Genomic DNA, 21,822 nt, shown 5'->3' with positions numbered 1-21,822 from the left:
AATGTTGGATATAGGTCCTTGTCTTTCATGATTTTGAATACTTCTTTCCAGTCCCTTCTGGCCTCTATGGTTTCTTTGGAGAAATCACCTGACAGTCCTTATGGGAACTCCTTTGTAGATAACTGTCTCCTTTTCTCTTGCTGCTTTTAAGATTCTCTCCTTCTCTTTAATCTTGGGTGATGTAATTATGATGTGCTCTGCTTGTGTGCTTCCTTGGGTCCAACTTCTTTGGGACTCTCTGAGCTTCCTGGACTTTCCGGAAGTCTATTTCTTTTGTCAGATTGGGGAAGTTCTCCTTCCTTATGTTTTCAAATAAGTTTCAATTTGTTGCTTTTCCTCTTCTTCTGGTAGCCCTATGATTTGGATGTCGGAATGTTTAAAGTTGTCCTGGAGGTTCCTCTAAGCCTCTCCTCATTTTTTTGAATTCTTATTTCTTCATTCTGTTCTGGTTGAATGCTTATCTCTTCTTTCTTGTCCACACTGTTGATTTGAGTCCCAGTTTTCTTCCTGTCATTGTTGGTTCCCTGTATGTTTTCCTTTATTTCATTTCTCATAGCCTTTATTTTTTTTCTCTCATTTGTGAACCAGTTTCAACCAGTGTTTACCCAATTCTGTGAGCATCCTGATTACTAGCCTGTTGAACTGTGCATCTGATAGGTTGGCTATTTCTTCATTGCTTAGTTGTATTTTCTCTGGAGCTTTGATTTGTTCATTCATTTGGGCCATTTTTTTTCTCAGCACACCTGTTACGTATAAGAGGTGGAACCCTAGGTGTTCACCAGGGTGGGGGCAACCCCCATTGCTGTGTTATGGTGCTGTATGTGGGGGAGGAGGCGGAGAGGGAACAGTGGTGATTGCTCTACTCTCTGACGGTTTTCAATCACTTCCCCCACTACCCACAAGCAAACTGGACCCTTCTGGTGTTGATTCCTGGGTAGGTGGGTTTGTGTGCATTCTAGGACCCTATGGGTCTCTCCAACACTCTCTCCTTCGAGGCTGGAAGTTTCGCCAACTGCCTCAACCCCCACAGGTGTTTTCAAATGGTGGTTTGAGGCTTTATTTCCTCACACTGGGATACTGGGTTGCTCGGTCTGTCTCACTCTCCAGTCGTTCCTCCTGGGTTATCTGTACATGAATGTGGGACCACCTGCTCCACCAGCCACCTCCTTGCTGATCTTCTCTGCCTGGCTGCTCATCTCCACCCCTACTGTTGGTCCGGGTGAGCATTTCTTCTTTAACTCCTTGGTTGTTGGACTTCCATACAATTCAATCTTCTGGCAGTTCTGGTTGTTTTCTGTTTTCAAATTTATTGTTGCGTGAGGAGGCAGTGTGTCTTCCTACGCCCCCATGTTGATCAGAAGTCCAGATTCTTAGAAGTAAATGTGCTAAGTATCACCTCAAGAAGTTATATACAAAAAATATGAACAGTGAAAGGACAGCAAACACACAGGTATTAACAACCACACCTAAAACAAAAGCAAACCAAGAGGACAGCTAGATCAGGAGTGGAACCATAGAAATGAAGAACACATGGAGGGTTAGAAACAGGGGGGTGGGAGGAGGAGAAGGGGGGAGAAGGCACAGAAAATAGCATAGATGGTAGGTAGAAAATAGATAGGGGGAGGGCGAGAATAGTGGGGGAAATATAGAATTTAAAGAAGTTGAGACACGTGGTTATAAACTAAGGGGGGAGAAGGGTGGGGGAGGGAGTGTGCGGGTGAAGGGGAATGAAGGGGGGAATAGAACAGCTGTAATGGTATAATCAATAAAATATATTTTAAAAAAAGAAGTTATATACAGATTAAAAGAATAAATCTAAATAAAACAGAAGAAATACTAATGATAAAGATGAAAATTAAGAAAATAAAAAATAGGGATGAACAAAGCCAGAAGCTGTTTCTTTGAAAAGAGTTATAGCACTGATAACCTTCTGCCAATAATGTTCAAGGAAAAAGAGGTGAAGGCCCTGGCTGGGTAGCTCAGTTGGTTAAAGCATTGTCTCCCATATGCCAAGGTTGCAGGTATGATCCCTGGTCAGGGCATGTACAAGACACAACCAATGGGATGTGAGGGCAATCTGGCTGTAACATCTGTCACCCCACTGATCGATTACCAGGGTTGATCTGGCTGGCTAGGCGGGTGTCCCCTTCCTTCCTCATCAATTAATCTGTGTCCCTCCTGAAGCTGCACACTTGTTCAAGGGGGTGACCTTCCTAACTAGAGGAGAGGACCGGTCTTCGGTCAAGGGTGTACGAGTAGTTGTGCTTCCCTGCTAGAACCTCCAAACGAGCTCTCAAGAAACAACCAGTGAAAGCGTAAATAAGTGAAACAACACCTCTATGTTTCTCTCTCGCTCTCGCTCATTCTGTCTCTCTTCAATAAAAAAAAGTGAGAAGGCAAAAAATAAACAATATTAAGAATAGTAAAAAAACCAAAATTAAAGATACAACAAAAATTACAAGGATTACAAAAGAATATTACTAACAACTTCCTGACAATGAAATGACCCTTTGAGAAAAATAAGTTATGAAAATGAATTAAAGACGATAGAAAACCAAAATAATTTACAAATATTAGGAAATTGAATCAGTGTGCATTTTCCCACAAAGAAAACACTAGGTCTGGCCCTTGTTTGGTGTGCTGTTCCAGTACGCCAAGGTTGCAAGTTTGATGCCTGGTCAGGGCACACACAAGTTTCAACCAGTGATTTATGAATGGGTAGAGCAACGAACCTATGTTTCTCTCTCTCTCTGTCTCTCACATCAATAAATAAAATAAATACTAGGTCTGGATTTCTTTTCACGAATTTTCCACATGTTTGAATAGCAAATAATTCTCATAAAACTATCTAGAGACTTAAAAAAGAAGAAACTGCCCTTTCTCATTTTACAAGGTCTGCATAACTTTGATACCGAAAGAAGCAAAAATAATTCTAGACAGGAAAATTATAGATCAGATTCACTCACAGACATAATCACACAAATCCAAAACAAATGATTGATGCATGTAATCCTGCTATTTATAAAAAAGCTAATACAGCACACCAAGTTGGGTTTGCCCCAGGAATGCAAATTTGATTTAACATTAAAAAAACAATCATTGCCACTCATTACCTTCAGAAATTAAAGGCGATAATCAACAATCATGTCATTAGCCACAGGAAAAACATTTGACAAAATTTAACAGCTGGTAATGTAAAAATCTCTTAGTAATCTCTCTTAAAACATTTGACAAAATTTAACAGCTGGTAATGTAAAAATCTCTTAGTAAAAATCTCTTAGGAAATAGAAGGGAGAGCCTTCATCCTCATAAAAAGCATTATCAAAAACTACAACAAATATCCTCAAATTGAAAGCATTATTTTTCTAAAATTAGAAGACAAGGGTACCAACTATCACCCCACAAATGAAGAAAGGATTGATGTATTTATATAAATTAATAATAGGAGTTTCTGTTCACCAAAAGACACCATTAAGAAAAGTGAAATGACAAGGTAAAAATTGGGAAAATAATATGCAACATTTATAACTGGAATATATAAAGAACTAAGAAAGATACAAGCAATGCGATAAAAAATAGGCAAAACACTAGAATACTTCACAGAAAACTCAAATAGCCAACAAACATACAAAACAAGGTTAATCTCACCAGTAATCAGGAAAATACAAATTAAAATACTACAATGATAATACTAATAAGAGATAACATACGGTGTACTTACCATATAACAGACTATTGGAGTGCTATAATGATAGTTACTTTAAAAGATATCTCAACAATTCTGTGTGATAGAATGGTAGGCATTAGTACTATTAACTGATAAGCCCTGCATGAGGAGACTCAGAAAGCCTTAAAGTCAGGCATCATAACTCCTTACATTTTGTTCTTTTCAAATTGTTGTGACATTTCTGCATCTTTGGTATCTTTGTAAGAATTTTAGAATCTGTAAGTTTTTAGAAATGAATTCTGCCAGGGCTATGATTGCAGTTGAATTGAATCTATAAATCAATTTGAGAATAATTGACTTCACAAAAGAATAAGGGATATAAAAATTGGACAAAAGGAAGTAAACAGTAAGATGCAGGCATAAATCCAAATATAGCAGTACTTACATTAAATGTAAATGGACTAAAAATTTTTCCTGTGGAAACAAGGAAAGAGCAACCTTCCAATTTCAGTGTTAGCTCGACTCTGCATAAAATGTAGTTACTAACTCCAACAGAACAGGCAGGGATTCCTATACAAAATGTGGAAGAGGAAGTAGCTTTTAGCTGCCAGCCCTGCGAGGCTGAATTCTGAGAGAAGTTTGAAGCAATAAAAGCTGTTCTTTCAGTGCTGTGGGTTGTTTTTTAACATGCAAAAGATGGACTTTAATCTGTCTTTGTTACAGACCTTTTATTTTGACGAGTCCTCCAGAGTGTGTCCTTAAGCCATGCAAATGTAAAGCAAAGACTCTATGGAAGCTGTTTGAAAAGCTAAACTGTGCTTTGTTGTTGTAAATTGTTTTAAATTCTTGCTACTGTTCCTTAAACTCCAGTTTGGTCTTTTCACAGGCATGGTTGTGGCTAGTTTTCTTTTAAATTAACTAAAGGCAAACAGCTCATCTCAATACACACAGGGGTTTACAACTGTAATACAAATAAATAATAAAATCATTAATAAATGCTAATACAAGAATAAACTATTTCACATACTCACAACTGTAAACCTACTTTTGCCCATTCCTGTATTTTTTTCCTGGAGACCACACACCAGTCTCACATGAAAAACTTATTTTCTCTACATTAATATGACTTTATCTGTCCTCTTTCAAAAATAGAAACCCTGCCTTTTTCTTCTAAAAGAGAACCCCCCAGAACGTTTTTTTCTCCCCTGTATTTTCATTACAAATAGCTCCCATTTTATCTGAGAATGTATCTGTCTGATTTACCTAATATGGAAAATACCCTTTCTAATGGATTATCTTATATCTTTAAATTTCTCTCCTAACTTGGGGATGGAGCAGGAAGTGGGTGGTGGAGGGTGATTGGGTAAATCTCATTACACCTCACACAGCATCAGTGTCAATGGTAGGATATTGAGTTGGTTCGACCATACTCTGACTATACACATTTTTGTTATTATAGAATGGTCCAGGGGTGTCCAACCTTTTGGCATCTCTGGGCCACATGGGAAGAAGAGGAATTATCTTTGACCACACATTAAATACACAAACACTAACGAAAGCTGATGAGCAAAAAAAAGATTTTAAGTAAATTTGTGAGTTTATGTTGGGCCACATTCATATCCATCCTGGGCCAAGGCTGCAGGTTGGACATCCCACAGTCTAAGGACTAGAGTGGAGAAAATCTAGAGAGATAGAAAAGTATTGGTTGTGGTGTAAAAAAGGCAGGGCTTGCACTGGGGGTAGAAATTTCATTTTAGTGGCTTAAAATTGTTCATTTATTAGCAATGGTATTTTTTTTGAATCTGTACTGTTGTACACTGCCAGAGATGCAAAAGGACATTCTAGAAGAGCATATATATAAAACCATATTAATAAATTGTATACAAGTGCCACTCACCAAGAGGGAAAATAATACAACAAAACTTTGAAGTTAAGGCAGTGAAAGGGTGGTCTTTAAATGGTAAAACTGGGATAAAACGAGGTGTTAGGGGAGATAAGTCTATGCAGGAGGCAGGAAGCAGATAAAGGTCTATTAGCAGGGGAACACGTGCAAAATTATTACACATTTAATTTGTCTTTTTATTTGTCATTTATGACCTTTCCAGCGAATGCAGTAAAAATGCAGTGAAAAAAAAGTATGACTCAATCTCCGCCTCAAGGAGTTTAAACTAGATGAGAGACGAGACAAAGAAACATATCTGCAGCCAGTAGAGGACAGACAGGCCATGAAAAAGTGCCAGTTCGGGTGGTTCAGCCATAATTTCGGGCAAGAGCAGTTCCGCATAGGGCATATGTAGAAAACAGGCTTTGGAATAAGACAGAGCTGGGCTGCAAAGTCAGATGTGTGCCACAAAATACCTGTATGACCTTGTGCAAGTCTTTCCACCCTAATCTATACTGTTTGCTATAAAAATGACTCTAATAAGGTCCAAGTCTCTTAGTTGTGGGGGAAACGAAATCGTGCTGATCTGACAAAAGGGCTTGTCAGATCCTGAGCATCTAAGTTCTACCCTCTCCCCTCTCATCACACTGCCTCTTCTTTCTACAGTAGGAGTGAATGATTCAAGTAGAAAGGGAAGGATGAAGGGAGGCAACTCCCTCCTCACCCTTGCCCCCTCCCCTTCACCCCACCTCCCAACCTCAAGTTCCGGGAGAATCACTGTGGAAGTGGGGTGAGGGCACAGAAGTGGGGTGGAAGCATCTGCTCACTGTAAACACAGACGCCATCAAGAGTTTCTAGCCACCGGATTTCCGTGCCACACTGATGTCACCCCACCCTGGCGCCTGCCCTCAGTTTCCCCAGCTGTGTAATGGGGATATAACATCTCCTCTCCCGAGAATCCGCCGGACCTAACCGCGTGAAGGCGAGAAAGAACACTGAGTTGTTCCATAGCCCCCCAGGTCCCCCTCCCACTTCAGCTTTGGCCTTTTGTACCGGCCCCACGTGACCCGGTCGGCTCTTCTCTCTTAACTGCCCCCCCACCCTCCCTCGGCCTTTCCCAGCTCCGGGCCCAGCTATTCCCGCTCTTCTGAGGCCCCCCTCCCGGGCTCCTGCTCCCTCCTCCTCCCCTCTCGCTTCCCTCGCAGGCTGTTCCCTCTCCCTCCCCCAGGCAGCCGTTCCCTCGCGACGCTTCCCCTCCCCCTGTGGCTGTTCCGCCGCCTCGCCTCCCCTCCCCCCGCCAGAGCTCACTGTCTCCAAGATGGCGGCCGTGTCAGTTTGGGGCATCTCCGCGGTCGGGGCCGGGGCCCCGGGATCCCGGCCCTCTTCCTCCCCAGTAAGTAGCTGAGAGGCCACCCCTGACTGCCTCTGGCTGTCGAGCCCAAGGCTCTGCAGCTCTGGGGCCCACTCAGCCACCTTGCGGGGTTGGCGGGCCGCTGCAGGCCCTATCGCGGCCTTCACCGCCTCCCGCTGCTCTGCGCCAGGCCTCGGGCTGGGGCGCCGCGGCCGCCCCCTCGCGCCGGGCCGGCGCCGGGCTCCCCACGGCCTGCAGCCTGCGCGCTGCAATCCCAGCGCTCCTGCCGCCCTTCCGCTGGCCGGGCGCAGCCTGGGGTGCCTGCGGGTGGGCGGGTGGGCGGATGGCGAGCGGAGGCCCAGGCCGCGGAGCCTCGGGCTGGGTTGTGCCGGTGAGCCCGCTCTCCCTCGGGGGCGCGCCCACCGCCCCGGCCCCACCTGCGCCCGGCTGGCTCGCCCCAGCTGGCCGCGGCCGCTCCTGCCCGCGCTCCACGGCGCTCGCTCTCCTGCTCGGGCTGGGTATGTGAAGGTCCCAGTGGAGCTGTGGCGGCAAGTGGGGGTGACAGGCTGGCGGGTGTTGTGGTGCGGAGGAGGCTGCACGTGTGGTGTTGTGTCTGTCGGGCTGTCAGCCGGGGCGCCTGCAGGGGAGGCGGCGGGCTGCCTGTCAACCGCCGGCCGGTTTGGACAGGAGCTGCCTGACCTGTCAGACTTCCCCGGCAGCCTGCGCGTCCCTAGCCCTCCTTGAAAGCAGCCTCTGTGGAGCTTAGTGTTTGAAGGAGCTGGGAGAGGGGGATACATTGCTCTCAACTCTTTTATGGGATTTCGTGGCTAACTTAGTCCCTGAGTTCAGTTTCCGCCTAATGGGAACAGCGTACCCATTGGCAAGCTTCAGAGTTGGTGCCGTTGAAGTTTTTAAAGTTTCTCACTCTTTTAAAAAGAGAGCGGGAAGATTGTTTGGGGGTGGGGAATGGAGCCTGGGGAAGGCCTGTCGGAAGCAGGTTGTGCTTTTTCTCGAGCGGCTGGTGTACTTGCAGAGTTAGACGTTCAAGTCTGCAGGCGCTTTACTTTCTGAAGACCTGGAGACTCTTGAAAAATCCCGGCTGCTGAGACGGTGAATAACTGTCATTCATTCTTCTACCTGTCAGCTACATCAGTTAGGACGTTCCTAGCAGCTCAAACTTAGGCTGTAGCTTCTCATTTAGTTTAGCGCCAGTGTCTACATAACGAACTTTCGTGGAGTAATAATACTGCGATTTTTATCCTCTTGAGACTTCCACTAAAATGAAGCATAGCTCTCTCAGGGGGCTTCTTTTTAGTCGGCTAATTTAAAAATAAATCTTGGCTCAGATTTGAGTGTTTACTTCAACCTTTTCTTTCCTATAAGAGTTAGTAGTATGATCCCTTTCCTAATATCTATTAGTTTTTCTTTGGATTTTAAGTTCACTGTTAAGAATAATTGCTGTGAGAGCCATCTTCTAGCATTGTTTATGTTGTAAATGCTCCTCAGAATAAGAGCAGAGGTCTAAAAAACACTTAAGTTAAATTTATTTTTGGAAGCAAAGGAGTTAGATTGAGAATTTATTACTTTGGTGATTTTTTTAAAAAAGATTTTTATCTGCCATGTTCTTTTGTCTGAAAGAATAATATTGACTTTGATCCTGGAGAGGCAGTATATTAGTATGTTTGTGTTTTACTTATTAATGTTCATTTCAGGACAGCAATCTTGAATCTGGATGAGATCTCTTTAGAAGCACAAACAGGGAATACATTTTTTCCATACTGTACATTTGATATGTACTGTGCACATTTGAACACAGTGGTTCTGGGCCTTTCTCATTCCTAGTTTATCTGTAGATTGGTTATGAACATTTTGACTGTTGTTACTCCTTCAAATATATTGAGTATTAGTGTTTTACTTTGGCTGTGAGACGCTATTGACATGTAATTCTCAAAGTTTGAATAACATTGGGTTATTTAAAAATTTCTTAGGTACTTTTCACACTTGACTGTTTTTAGCATTATTTTTGTTTCCATTTGGAATGCTTAAGGTAATTTGTACTTAAAATATGAACCTGGTCTGTGTAAATTGTATTTGTTTCTTTTTTTTTAAGATATTTTTTAAGATTTTATTTATTTATTTTTAGAGGGGATAGGAAGGAGAGAGAAAGATCAATGTATGGTTGCCTCTTGTGTGTCCCCTACTGGGAACTGGCCTGCAACCCAGGCATGTGCCCTGACTGGGAATCGAACCGCGATTGTGTGGTTTGCAGGCCCGCGCTCAATCCACTGAGCTACACCAGCCTGGGCTGTATTTGTTTCACATGAAATAGTTAAAAATTTTCTCAATGATTTTCTGTGTATCTTAGTGACTGCTTTTATGCAGTCTGAGTGTCTGGAATTTTAAAAGGTGAAAGATATACTCTTACTCTCATTATAGGATTTTTTCTACAAATCCAGATACTTTTTGAAGTGCTGAATAGTTTCTTGGGGAAAGATGTCAAGGAAGAGTTTCAGTTCATAGACTGGTGAGCAGAGATTGTGGAGTACAGAAAAACCAGCACCCTCTAGTTACTTGTAGCCTAAGGTCATAGGTAGTGTATCTCATTTTGTTTCCTCATTATATCCTAATAGTTTATGTTTTTCTTTTCTTTTTTATCCTAGTGGTTTACATACGTGATTGTTTTGGAGTGTTGATAGAAACGTGTTAAAACTCGTACAGGTGCTTAATAAACACTTGCTATTTGATTGCTTTTAAAGACTAGGATGTTTCAATTACAGCTTATTCACAAATTAGGCCTTGATAGAAAATTGACTTTGTTTTAATTTTTTTCAGGCATAAGGTGCACAATATTCTGCTGGAAATGAGATGTTCTTGAGTTTTTACAACTTTATGAAGAGACCCATGTGTGATGTTATTGAGAAATTTATTGGGAAGTTTGAAGACATTTCAAATGACAGGTTATTTTGGTTTCTAAAATAAAGCGGGGAGGCATTCTATTTTGTGAAAGGAGGAAGGACTTAGGCCAGAAGACTTGTATGCTATGGTTAACTGGTTCCCAGCCTCCGAGTGTATTGTTTTCCATGGTGTAAAACTTACTCAGCATCAGGATAAGGGATAACGACTCTATGGATATACGAATCCTTCACCATGGTAAAACTTGCTAACCCGCTGTATACGGAATGGATTTTGGAAGCCATCAAAAAAGTGAAGAAGCAAAAACAGCGTCCTTCAGAAGAAAGGATATGCAATGCAGTGTCTTCATCCCACGGCTTGGATCGTAAAACTGTTTTAGAACAATTGGAGTTGAGTGTTAAAGATGGAACAATTTTAAAAGTTTCAAATAAAGGTCTCAATTCCTATAAAGATCCTGATAATCCTGGGCGAATAGCACTTCCTAAACCTCGAAACCATGGAAAATTGGACAATAAACAAAATGTAGATTGGAATAAACTGATCAAGCGGGCAGTTGATGGCTTGGCAGAGGCTGATGGCTCAACTTTGAAAAGTATTGAACGATTTTTGAAAGGTCAGAAGGATGTGTCTGCATTATTTGGAGGCAGTGCTGCCTCTGGTTTTCACCAGCAGTTACGATTGGCTATTAAACGCGCTGTTGGCCATGGCAGACTCCTTAAAGACGGACCTCTTTATCGGCTCAACACTAAAGCCACCAATGTGGATGGGAAAGAGAGTTGTGAGTCTCTTTCCTCTTTACCTCCAGTGTCACTCCTTCCACATGAAAAGGATAAGGTGAGAATGGTACATGTGTCAGTGTTCACAGAGCTGATGATGTAGCACATTAAAAGATGCATTTCTAGGAAGTAATACAGAAGTTACACGAGTTTTGTTTTTGGAGATTTGTGAAATGGTCAGCTCCGGTTTTTTACTGATGAGTTCTAGGCATTACAATTCAGTAGATGCTAATTGTTCTGATACTTTGTTCTGATGCTAATTGTTCTGAGATTTTTTGATGCCTGAGTCAAAGTGTAGACTATTGATCTACCTAAAAAAGTGAGTTTACTTTAGAGTTAAAAAAAAAAAAACAGTATACAACTTTAAAACTTTGTGTAAAAGTTCTTTTAATACTGTATGGTGGAAATTAATGGGAAGCCAAATGAATGTTGGAGCATGAATTTGAAAGAAGAAGGTGACTCTTAAGAACCTGTATTCTTTCTTTTTTCCATTTTGCTGCAGATTATCATTAGAGGAATGAGACCCATTCTGCTGACCCATAGTAATAGCTAAGCAAATTTAGCAATTCTTATTTCTGTTCTTTGTATTTCAACTTTCTGTCATATATTCTTTGCATGTCATGAGTACCAAATATTATTATTTATGGCAGGTAAAACTGCATGGGTTAGAAATACAGTATTCTATGTTAGTAAAGGTCTGGGGAGTTGGAACTTTTGATGCACAGATGATATACCTTCTTCTGCTATGTTTTATGCTGTTATTTTGTGTGGTGGAAAGTATGTTTTCTTAACAGTAAATTTTGCCTCTTATTTGGGGATGAAGAGAATTTTGATGATAGCTGTTTTTTTTTACATTAATCTGGTATCCTAGCTGTATATTTATTTCAGTTGCTCTGATTTGTAGTTATTATACACTTTGTATACAACAGTAAAATAATCTTTATTTTGCTTAAGATCATGGAGTCCCCTAGGATGGGAAGATTGTAAAGTTAACACTGAATATAATTAAAAATATTTGAGACTTGATCTAAATTTACTGCAGTTAATAACCCACCTATAGATATTTGTTTAAGTAACAATTGAAAACAGTATTTTTGTTTCAAGTTTTTAGAGATCTATTTTAGAGTTAATTTTTTTCTTTATGAACTTTGAAATAGAAACATTATCTTACTGTTATTACCCTTAAAATGAATCTGATAGAGAATTATATACATAAAATGGCTTTGTATCATTTAAGCATTTATTGAGAGTGTTATTGAATATTCAAGGTGGACAAGTATAACTAAAATGCTTTATTTTGTTGTTCAGTGCTGTAAGAACTCTGACTGTAAGAACTTTCTTACATATGGCTGAAGTGAAATAAATACAACAATTGATTCCTACAACTGTTTTAAAATGATTTAGAGGTTAATGGCATGGAAATGGAATAATTTATAGTTTAGGATGAATATAGTGTCATATCTGTGGATTGAATATTATAAATTTTTGTTAGAACTTGTGGGTGCTTGGCTTGTATTATAATTTCCCTTGCTTGAGTTAGATATTTTAATTAATTAAAAAATATTAGTCATACATGAAATTTCAGTTGTGCCTATTTTTTAAAGGTAGGTAGTTTAGTGTAGCGCAGTAGGACAAATCTGAATTCTGTTACCCCAGGACTTTACTCTTGAAAGGGACTTGGAGAACCATCTAACCCAACAGTTCTTACTATGCAGGTGAGCTGAGTTTCATCTACAATAGTATAGACCTGCTGGTGTGCTTTGGATAGAAGGGTGTCTTTGGTTATGTGACTTTAGGAGTATACATTTGGGAAAATTGAGTTTTATTGAGTAGACTTCCATGTATGTGTACTGGTCTTATTGGAAAACTAATTTCAAGAGTTGGCGGGATCCGTTTATATTTTTAAATGTAGCCTTATTTGCAGTAGTGAATTTTCTGACTTACTTTCCCCAAAGACAGGGGTGTCAAATTCATTTTCACCGGGGGCCACATCAGCCTTGTGGTTGCCTACAAAGGGCCAAAATAACTTCATGATTGTATAAATGTAACTACTCCTTAACTCTTAAGGAGTCGAAATTATATTCGCCCCTTTGAAGGTAACCATGAGGCTGATGTGGCCCCTGTTGAAAATGAGTTTGACACCCCTGTCCAAAGATATGAAAAGTTCACGTTCAGTATCATAATACAGTGAACTGTAGGATGAGGCCTTATTCCTTCTCTAAACAGATTAGAGTGTATGTCTGCCTACTTTCATTGTATTTTAACTACTTTCCTTCCTCTTTTTTTAAACTACCCAGTGGATTTCAATGTGGAATTGATTGGCTTGCTGTTACGAGCCTAGATATTTAAAATATATATGCAGAATGTATTTTTGAAAGTGATGGAGAAAGGGAAGAGTAAGCCAGAAGTAGCTTCACTTAAACAGACATTTACTAATTCAGCAAACAGGTATTGGGTACCCACTATGGGCCAGTACTCTGCTTAAAACTGCAATGGCTTGGAACTAGAGTGTTATCTTCTCTGGAATGCAAATACAGGGTCCAGCAGAAGTAACACCTGCTTGAGTGGTTGGTAGGGTAATAATATGGGTGTAATAATTTATAGCTTTAATTTGAACATTTCACCTAAAATGTCATATGATGTGCTTGAGTGTGATACTGTTCTGATACAGAATTGCATGTTATGATTTTGTAATAAGAGATTTTGTAATAAAAAAGGGACATTATTTGTGCTGCACCCTGTGTGTCTATTGACCTGTTCAGCAGTGGGGTGAGAGATGAAATTCAGGGACTATATGGGGTGACTTGAGCAAGTACCTTTTTACATTTTTCTACATCGATTCTAACATTTCAGTCAACCCTTGGAAGGAACTGTGGACATGTATGTTAAGATTTTTAGCAGCTGAGTAATTTTTACCCTTTTCAGTGAGATCAGCTGTGTATAAATATTTTAAAGAATTGTTGCCCTGGCTGGTATAGCTCAGTGGATTGAGTGCAGGCCTGCGAACCACACGGTCGCAGTTCGATTCCCAGGCAGGGCACATGCCTGGGTTGCAGGCCAGTTCTCAGGAGGGGACTCATGAGAGGCAACCATACATTGATATTTCTCTTCCTCTCTCCTTCCCTTCCCCTCTAAAGATAAATAAATAAATAAATCTTAAAAAAATAGTTGTGAAGACACTTGAACTTAAATATGTTTGCACATTGATAGATAATGAGGAGAAACTGGGATACTATGATTTAAAAGTTTTATGTATGTTCTAAGATCAATAGCTGAGCTAGCTTTAGGTGTGGTAGTTTATAGTGAATTTATTCATTTTTTTAATCTTAATGATGTGCTTACTGTATACCAGGCATTACTTTAAAAGCTGACTTTATTAACTCCTGTAATTCTCATGCAGCTCAGTGAGGGTAGGACTGTTATTTTACAGATAAAGCAGCTGAGATATAAAAGAGATTCAGTACCTTGTCCAAGTCGGATATCAGGTGACAGAACTAGGATTTGAACTTGGGCAGTCTGATTTCAGATTCATTGCAAGATAATAGTTTATCTCCAGCCTCTTGGAGTTCTTGTGTATAATGCCTGTAACTGCCTGAAATACATAATTGTGAGTGTTCTTGGTGTTAACTTCATAGCACATTCTCTATTGTGGAAGGACACATTTCTCCCTCACCCCGTACACTCACTGTTTGTGTCCCTTTATTCTCTTTCTATCATTGAATGAATTCTAAAACTGACTTTAAACCAGCGATATGAATGTATCAGAAATAGATTATGAATAATATAGTTTTGTCTACCTGAGGTCCATAAAAAGTAATTTGTCTACATTATGTTTTTATTTTTTAAAAATAATTTCTAAGCTTATTAGTTTTTATTTCATTTGTCACTGAAGTTTTATCGTTTGCATTTTGGGGTCTGATGCATGGCTATAATAGCGTGCTTTCATTTGGGACAAAATGTTGCTTTCCTTTAAATTGTGGGATAAAGGTGATGGTAATAGTGTATAACTGGCTTAAACAACCTCGTCCTTGTAAATTTCTTTCTTTTTGAAATATAAGTATTACTCATTTACTTATAAGTATGTGCTCATTTACTTCATTTATTTATTATTCATTCAGCAAACATTTAGATGCCTACCACAAACAGTGCATTTAGGATTTAGGCCCTGTTGTAGATTAAGACAGCATACAGTCCAAATTATTTTGCTGTTGGAACTTGGCATTTTAGATTTATGGAATAAGCAGGATCTTAGATTTTTGGTATGGAGATCTGATTAGAATGGAAATATGTTTTCAAGTTATGAGAGTTAAAAATGATAAAGTTTTGATTTAGTTATTTGAAAATGGCCTATAATTTATAGTAAAATTGCTTCACATTTATTTTAGAATAGTGGTATAAAATTGTTTATATTTAGAAACTTTATATTCAGTATCCTGTTCCTATGATACTTTTTCATAATTGTTCATGCTGTTAAATTCAGGGATGTATTAACTACTTGACAGAATGATTGGTCATTTAAAAAATAAAACAAAAACAATTACAAAGCATTGAAAGCAAGAGATTCTATAAAAAGGTTGAGAAGAGATAAAACAGTGGTAAATAAGTAGAAAAAATCTCTATTCAAAGTATATATTTTTTGTATTAAGATTTTTTAGAGTAAGATTTTTTTTAGTGAGAGCATGCAAGCAAGTGTATCTTGTAGTAATTGGGAAACATTTCTTGGGGAAACTTTAAAAGGGATTTTCCTTATTTTAGAGAGAGAGGAAGGGAGGGAGGGACAGAAACATCAGTTGGATGCCTCTTGCACACCCCCAACTGGGGACCTGGCCTGCAACCAGGCATGAGCTCTGATAGGGAATTGAACCTGTGAGTGTTCAGTTTGCAGGCCAGCACTCAGTCCACTGAGCTACACCAGCCAGGGCAGGAAACTTTTTAAAAATTACAAGTTTTAATTCTTACATTATAGAGGAGGGAATGGAGGATAATGCTGACATACCAGTTTTTAAATAAATAAGGATTATTTTAGAGAGAATTAGCCTAACCATGTATAGTGAATTATGGTTTTTGCATCATGGCAAGGACATAGTGACATGGATAATGTGGATTTGAGTTTGAAACAGACTAATCTCAATAATCACAATTTTTATACATTTCTTACATCATTGTTTATACTATCATTGGTGACTCTGAAGGTTCTGCATCCTGAGGAGAAGCTGGCTAGAAGTAAAAATTTGTCACTAACAAGTCATTGAGGTAGATTAAGTATATGTGTTGTTAGAAATTGACTCTCAGCAGACTTGTTCATATTAAAAAAGACAAACACAAATTTAAACATAACTGTTAGAGATCATGTTTGTAATAAAATGTATGTTTAAATTCAACCAACCCCACAGATACTTTTTTGGTCTTCTAGTTAGTGTATGAGCTCTGTGTGTTTGGGTAATTTTCAGCCCATAACACACTGTGAAAGAAAACTTGAGCCACTGAACAACCTTTGGTATAGTCATTGTTAATCAAAAGTACTATACCCAAAACGTCTATGCATACACCTAGACATTTTTCTTATACTTCCAGTTATGAGCACTTTGTTCTTCTGTGGGTAACTTCTAATAAATTGATGAAATAAAGAGAAGAAATTAATGAAGACATCAGATACTACAAATTGCTTTAGGAATTAGAGACCTAGACGATCTAAACATCTTTACCTCTTTCTTTGTCCTGTATCAGTAAGTCAGGAGAATGTAAGCAGTTGCTTATAGAAACCTATTAATAGCTAACATTTGTTAAGGGCTTGCAGTGTGTTGGCCACTGTTCTGAGTGCTTTAACGTTTACTTTCTTATTGAAGTCTCAGAAGAACTTTACATGGTTAAGTTTTATAGCCATAATATATTTACATAATAGTTCTTTAATAACATGTAATAATACAAATATTGATTATTGCTTCTCATAAGATACCAAATGGAAAGTGAACTTATGCAAAATACATTATCTTTCTCCTTATCTTTGCTGCCTGTTTTTTATTTAGTTCATCCTGACACATAGGCCACCACTGTTTTACATTACATTTATTTTTAATACTATTAAGTGAACAGATAACAGGAACTGTTTTATGAATCTGGAAAAAAATTATATCATTCCAGGCCTCTTGAATTTGTAAGGATATCCTTGACCAGTTTTTTTCCTCTTTCTATTTAGAGTATTGGAGAAAGTGTATTTTTTACACTTGTTTACTAGCTGTGTGAGAGGACTGAATGAATCTGGGTGCCAAATTTGCTGGTTAAAGTTGAACTAAAATTTTTTTCTAGTGAACTGGGAAGTGTTTCTTAATGAATACTTTTCTACTCTGATTTAAAATTTTTTGAGAAACAAATTCCTCTATAGGAATTATTAAGAGCCTCCTCGTTCTGGTACAATTGTTTACCAATTGGTTACTCAGGGTGGAGTCCGTTCACAGAGGATCTGCAGCAAATGAATCAGACCAGCAGCAGCTCCAGCTCTTCTGCCTTCTCCTGCTGGAGCAGGATTAGGACTCCTTTGGCCGCAGCTGGTTCCCAGGAATATCTGAGTGGTTTCATTCTGGTTTTTCCTTTGACAGGAAAGTCATAGTTCCCAACAGATGGCTTTCATCAGCACTATACGTAACGCTGTAGATTCAGGTTCAAAGAATTGCTTTCAACTTCATTAGGGAACAGGTGAGAAAACAGTTTGTAGTGAGGGATGAAATTAAGCATAGAGGCTATAATAGTGTAGTATTTAGATTTGCAGAATGACATTCTGGGTCAAAATAGTTTTTAACTGCTGGCAATTAAAAAAAAGGCTTCCTAAGAAAAAATAAATCAGAGTGTAATGTTGATTAAGGTTTAGTTTACAGATGGATTGATTATATTATGTTTTCTAAGTATACATAATTTCTTAGAAGAATTGAGTCTTCTGGATTTTATAGAATTTTATAGCAATCTTGGGTAATAATGACTCTAATTTTATTTCACAAATACTAACTGAACACTAAGCAGATTTAAGTGTCTTTTTGCATGCCACACAGCAAGTTAATCAAATCTGGGAGAAGTGGTTAGACCCTTCTCTGTGCTGTGCTTTTTCCCCCTTAGACTGTAGTACTGTAGTACTGCTTTATAGTATTAGAGAGCAACGAGTATAAACTAATGTAGTTAGAACACTCTTCCTTCATAGAAACCATAGAATAAAACCCTGGTTTAGAGAATTTTGGTGCCCTTTATAAACCACACATTTGTAAATCTGGTTGTTTCAGTGTTTGAAGATAGCTATATACACTAAAAGTCAGAACAGTTTTTTTGAAGATTTTATTTATTTATCTTAGAGGGGAAGGGAAGGAGAGAGAGAGAGAGAGAGAGAGAAATATCAATGTATGGTTGCCTCTCATACATCCCCTGCCAGGACCCGGGAACTGGCCTGCAACCCAGGCATGTGCCCTGACTGGGAATCGAACCACGATCGTGTGGTTCGCAGGCCCGCGCTTAATCCACTGAGCTACACCAGCCAGGGCCAATTTTTTTGAAGGGGGAGGGGAGAGACTGCTTTCTTATTGCCCAAATCAGAGGAATAGAAAGTCTCCTTATATGTTTAGCTAAATATTAGGAGGAGAACATGTTGCACTACCTTAATGCGGGGAGAAAAAGTACTCCTTGAGTTTTGGAAAAAAATGTCCACTTACAGTTAAGTCTGATTTTCAGAAAGTGAACAAGACAGATGACCTGTGAGTGACTTGGATAATTTGTTAGAATGTAAAAATTTTAATACTGAGACAGGAAGGTACAAGCCTTTCTATTTATCAATGAAGTAATTCGTATAAAAAGCATGACTAAGTATGGGCGGATTAAGAGTATCAGTCTATCACTCATTATTATGCATACTTAGTATCTTGATTCTGGCTGATTTGTAACCCCAGTACACAAACTTTACAGGGAAGGTGGTATACAACTGATCATGTTTGCCATTTTGGGTCTTTATGGTAACAGTTCATCTCCTCAATACTTTGTCATAGAACTTAGCAAATGGAATAGTGGGAAATAAAGGTTAAGATCGAGGACAGTTATTTGGGTGGTTTTAAGAGTATTGGCAAAACTCGTTGAGAAAATAACTCATAGTAGAAAGAAAATCTGGTATCTAAAAAACTTTGTATATGTGAAAGACAGCTGATTCCTTTGCTGTTTACCTTTTGTGCAGAAGAGATGGTTTCCATGTATGTGGGGTGTTATGCTTATCCTATAGCCTGCTTTTTCCTCCAGTGAACTCTGAACAGTTCTTGACCTAGGGGAGCTGCTAAGTGTTAGTTACAAGTTCTTTCTGCTTAGTAGAGTACAGGTGTTTTTTTCTTAGTCATTGGCCTACAGTGAAGCATTTAACTCCTGAATTTTCTACAACCTATAACAGAACTCTTGCAAACATCACATTTTTTGTGTGTATTGAGTGTGATGCTGTGCTTTAATGGTTTCCCAACTTTTCTTTTTGGGACATCTTTAAATATCTGACTTACTAAACAGTTTAGATCCTCTTTCACCATTTTCTTGTTTTAGTTATTTCTTCTCATGCCAGTCAGTTTTTCTTTAATTTTGTGACATAAATCTAAAGCCCTATTCTTTCTAAAGCAGAGGTCTTGACACTGAATCCACTTTAGAATTGCCAGAGGGGCCTTAAAATGTGGTAAACCCAAACCAATTAAATTAGACCCTAACTGGGGCCTGCATTTCAGTTTTGCTTTAAGTCTCTGTGTGCATGTAATGTACAGCAGGATTAGGAACCACTGCTCTAATGCTTAGAACCAACATCTGTGTAACGGAAAGTGGCTGAGGGAGTCAGGGCAGAAGGAGTAGCCACTTTTTACTTAATAATTGAAATTCAGACAAATACAGGAAACATCATCATACCTACTCTCACGAGAACCCTTTGAACCCAGGACAGTGTACTTCTGGAAACCAAAACTTTGTTTTATCCTGCTCCCTGACCATAACTGCCTGGATTCCACCTTTCTCTCTGCTAACTCCAACTATACCTGCTCTTTTATCTCATCAAGGTCTCAGACAGTACATATATAGTTTGGAGAAGGTTCCCTGTGAATCTGATGGATGCTCCCCTCCCACCACTCAAATACCTTTTCTTTTATCTACGTGGTGTTATGGTTAGTCACCTTAGTTACTTTACTCTTGCATCTAATTGATAAACCCAAACCTTGAAATTAAGCCAACCATTTTCTCTCTCTGCTTCAGTATGGGGCTATTTATCATTTTGAGGGAAATTGCACAAACCATGCAGGGGGTACCACTTAGAAATTTGAGGCCTCTAATCTCAGCTCTACCCTCTGCTTGGGGCCCGGGGGGGATATGTGCCTGGGTCTGTAGTCTTCTCTTGCAGCAGTTGAGCATTTCCTCTGACCCTTTTACCTTTTTCATTTTTAACAGACTGTCATGTCCTACTTCTTAGAATAGACTCTATCCAGCTATATGAGCTCATGCAACTTCTACCTCTCCCACATTACCCTGAAAACATCTGTACTTACGCCCTTTGCTGCCTTTTCAGAGGATGTGAAAGAAGTGTCTTGATGGGAGCTGATTTCTCCATTTATGTGCAGATCCTGGTCTTTCTTGTCTCAGGGAGCTTGTTTCATCTGCATAATATTCTCAGTCTTTTCACTTTTTGCCCCTTAGCTTTGGAAAGTCTGTCCCATCAATTTAGAATAAAACAAACAAAAACACCATTTAAGATCCTTCTTTTCATCTACACCCTATCTGTTTCCTTTCCTTCATTTTGAAGCTTCTTGGGAAAAAACAAACTCTACATTCATTCCATGTCTGTTGCAATCTGGCCTTTGGCCCTAGGGCACCAGTTAGAGTTCTTATGGACAGTTTTCCATCTTTATCTTACTTGACCTCTCAGCACATTTGGCACTTGTTGACTGTATTCTCTTCTCACTCGGCCTGTGGGATAATCCTTTTTTCCTAGGTGTCTTCCCTGCTCCTTCCATCTGAATGGTAATTCATTTTGAGTTTACTGGCTTTTTATCTTTTGCTTTTTAAGAAATCTTACTTGTAGGATTCCCTAAGGTTTTGTTCTTTGCGTACTTACTGTTTCAACCTCCTTGAGTTCCCTCTCAGCTATCTCCCCTACACTAAATTCATCTAAATCCAAACCTTTCTTGTTCACTCTGGACTTAATGTCACTATGTAGTGTTTTAACTCACTTCAAAGGCTTGATGACCCAGGTGGAATTTATCACCCTCTTCCAACTTGATCTTCTGACTTCTTACTGAGGTGGGAGGCATTGCCATTGGCTTTGATTACTAAAACAAACTTTGGTGTTAACTCCTGCACCTCATTTGCACCTGTTTTGTATTCGGTTCTTTCATTCACAGACCTACTTCTTTAACATATCTTTTTTAAGTGTATTTTATTATGTTATTATAGTTGTCTCATTATTTTTCTCCCATTTCCCCCCCTCTGCCCAGAACTCCTCCCACCTCCAAAATTCTTCTCTGCCTCCGTAGTTCATGTCCATGGGTTGTATGTATGTATAAGTTCCTATACTGTTCTTAACCTTCTCTGGTCTATTTTGTACTGATCATTTATGCTACTTGTTCCCTGTACCTTTTCTCCCATTATCCCCCCTCCCCGCTGATAACCCTCCATGTGATCTTCATTTCTGTGATTCTGTTCCTGTTCTAGTTGTTTGCTTAGTTTGTTTTGTTTTTGTTTTTGTTTTGGGCGTTCATAGTTGTTGGTAGTTCTGAGTTTGTTGTCATTTTATTGTTCATAGTTTTGATCATCTTCTTTATCTTAGATGTGTCCCTTTAACATTTCATATAATAAGGGCTTGGTGATGATGAACTCCTTTAACGGGAGCTTATCTGGGAAGCACTTTATCTACCTTTCCATTCTAAATGACAGCTTTGCTGGATAGAGTAATCTTGGATGTAGGTCCTGGTGTTTCATTTTGAGTACTTCTTTCCAGCCCCTTCTGGCCTGCAAAGTTTCTTTTGAGAAATCATTTGATAGTCTTATGGGAACTCCTTTCTGGATAACTGTCTCCTTTTCTCTTGCTGCTTTTAAGATTCTCTCCTCTTTAATCTTGGGTAATGTAATTATGATGTGCCTTGGTGTGTTCCTCCTTGGGTCCAATTTCTTTGGGACTCTCTAAACTTTCTGGACTTGTAAGTCTATTTCCTTTGCCAGAATGGGGAATTTTCTCTTCATTATGTTTTCA

The 21,822-nt window shown here is 39.1% G+C and overlaps 1 protein-coding gene across 2 annotated transcripts in view; it reads left to right on the top strand.

The window, feature by feature from the left end:
• The first annotated feature begins 6,847 nt into the window (after positions 1–6,847).
• The window catches only part of KAT6A (lysine acetyltransferase 6A), a 122,768-nt gene continuing 107,793 nt past the window's right edge, over positions 6,848–21,822 (top strand). For both annotated transcript variants that reach the window (XM_037055456.1, XM_037055455.1), the window contains exons 1-2: positions 6,848–6,942; positions 9,733–10,647. In XM_037055456.1, coding sequence (XP_036911351.1) covers positions 10,048–10,647 — 600 coding nt within the window. In that variant the 5' untranslated portion in view covers positions 6,848–6,942; positions 9,733–10,047. The remainder of the gene's footprint in view (positions 6,943–9,732; positions 10,648–21,822) is intronic.

Source organism: Sturnira hondurensis, unplaced genomic scaffold, assembly GCF_014824575.4.
Source record: "Sturnira hondurensis isolate 20B ecotype Veracruz unplaced genomic scaffold, ASM1482457v3 Scaffold0008640, whole genome shotgun sequence".
NCBI lineage: Eukaryota > Metazoa > Chordata > Mammalia > Chiroptera > Phyllostomidae > Sturnira > Sturnira hondurensis.
This window is presented reverse-complemented; position numbering and strand designations above follow the sequence as displayed.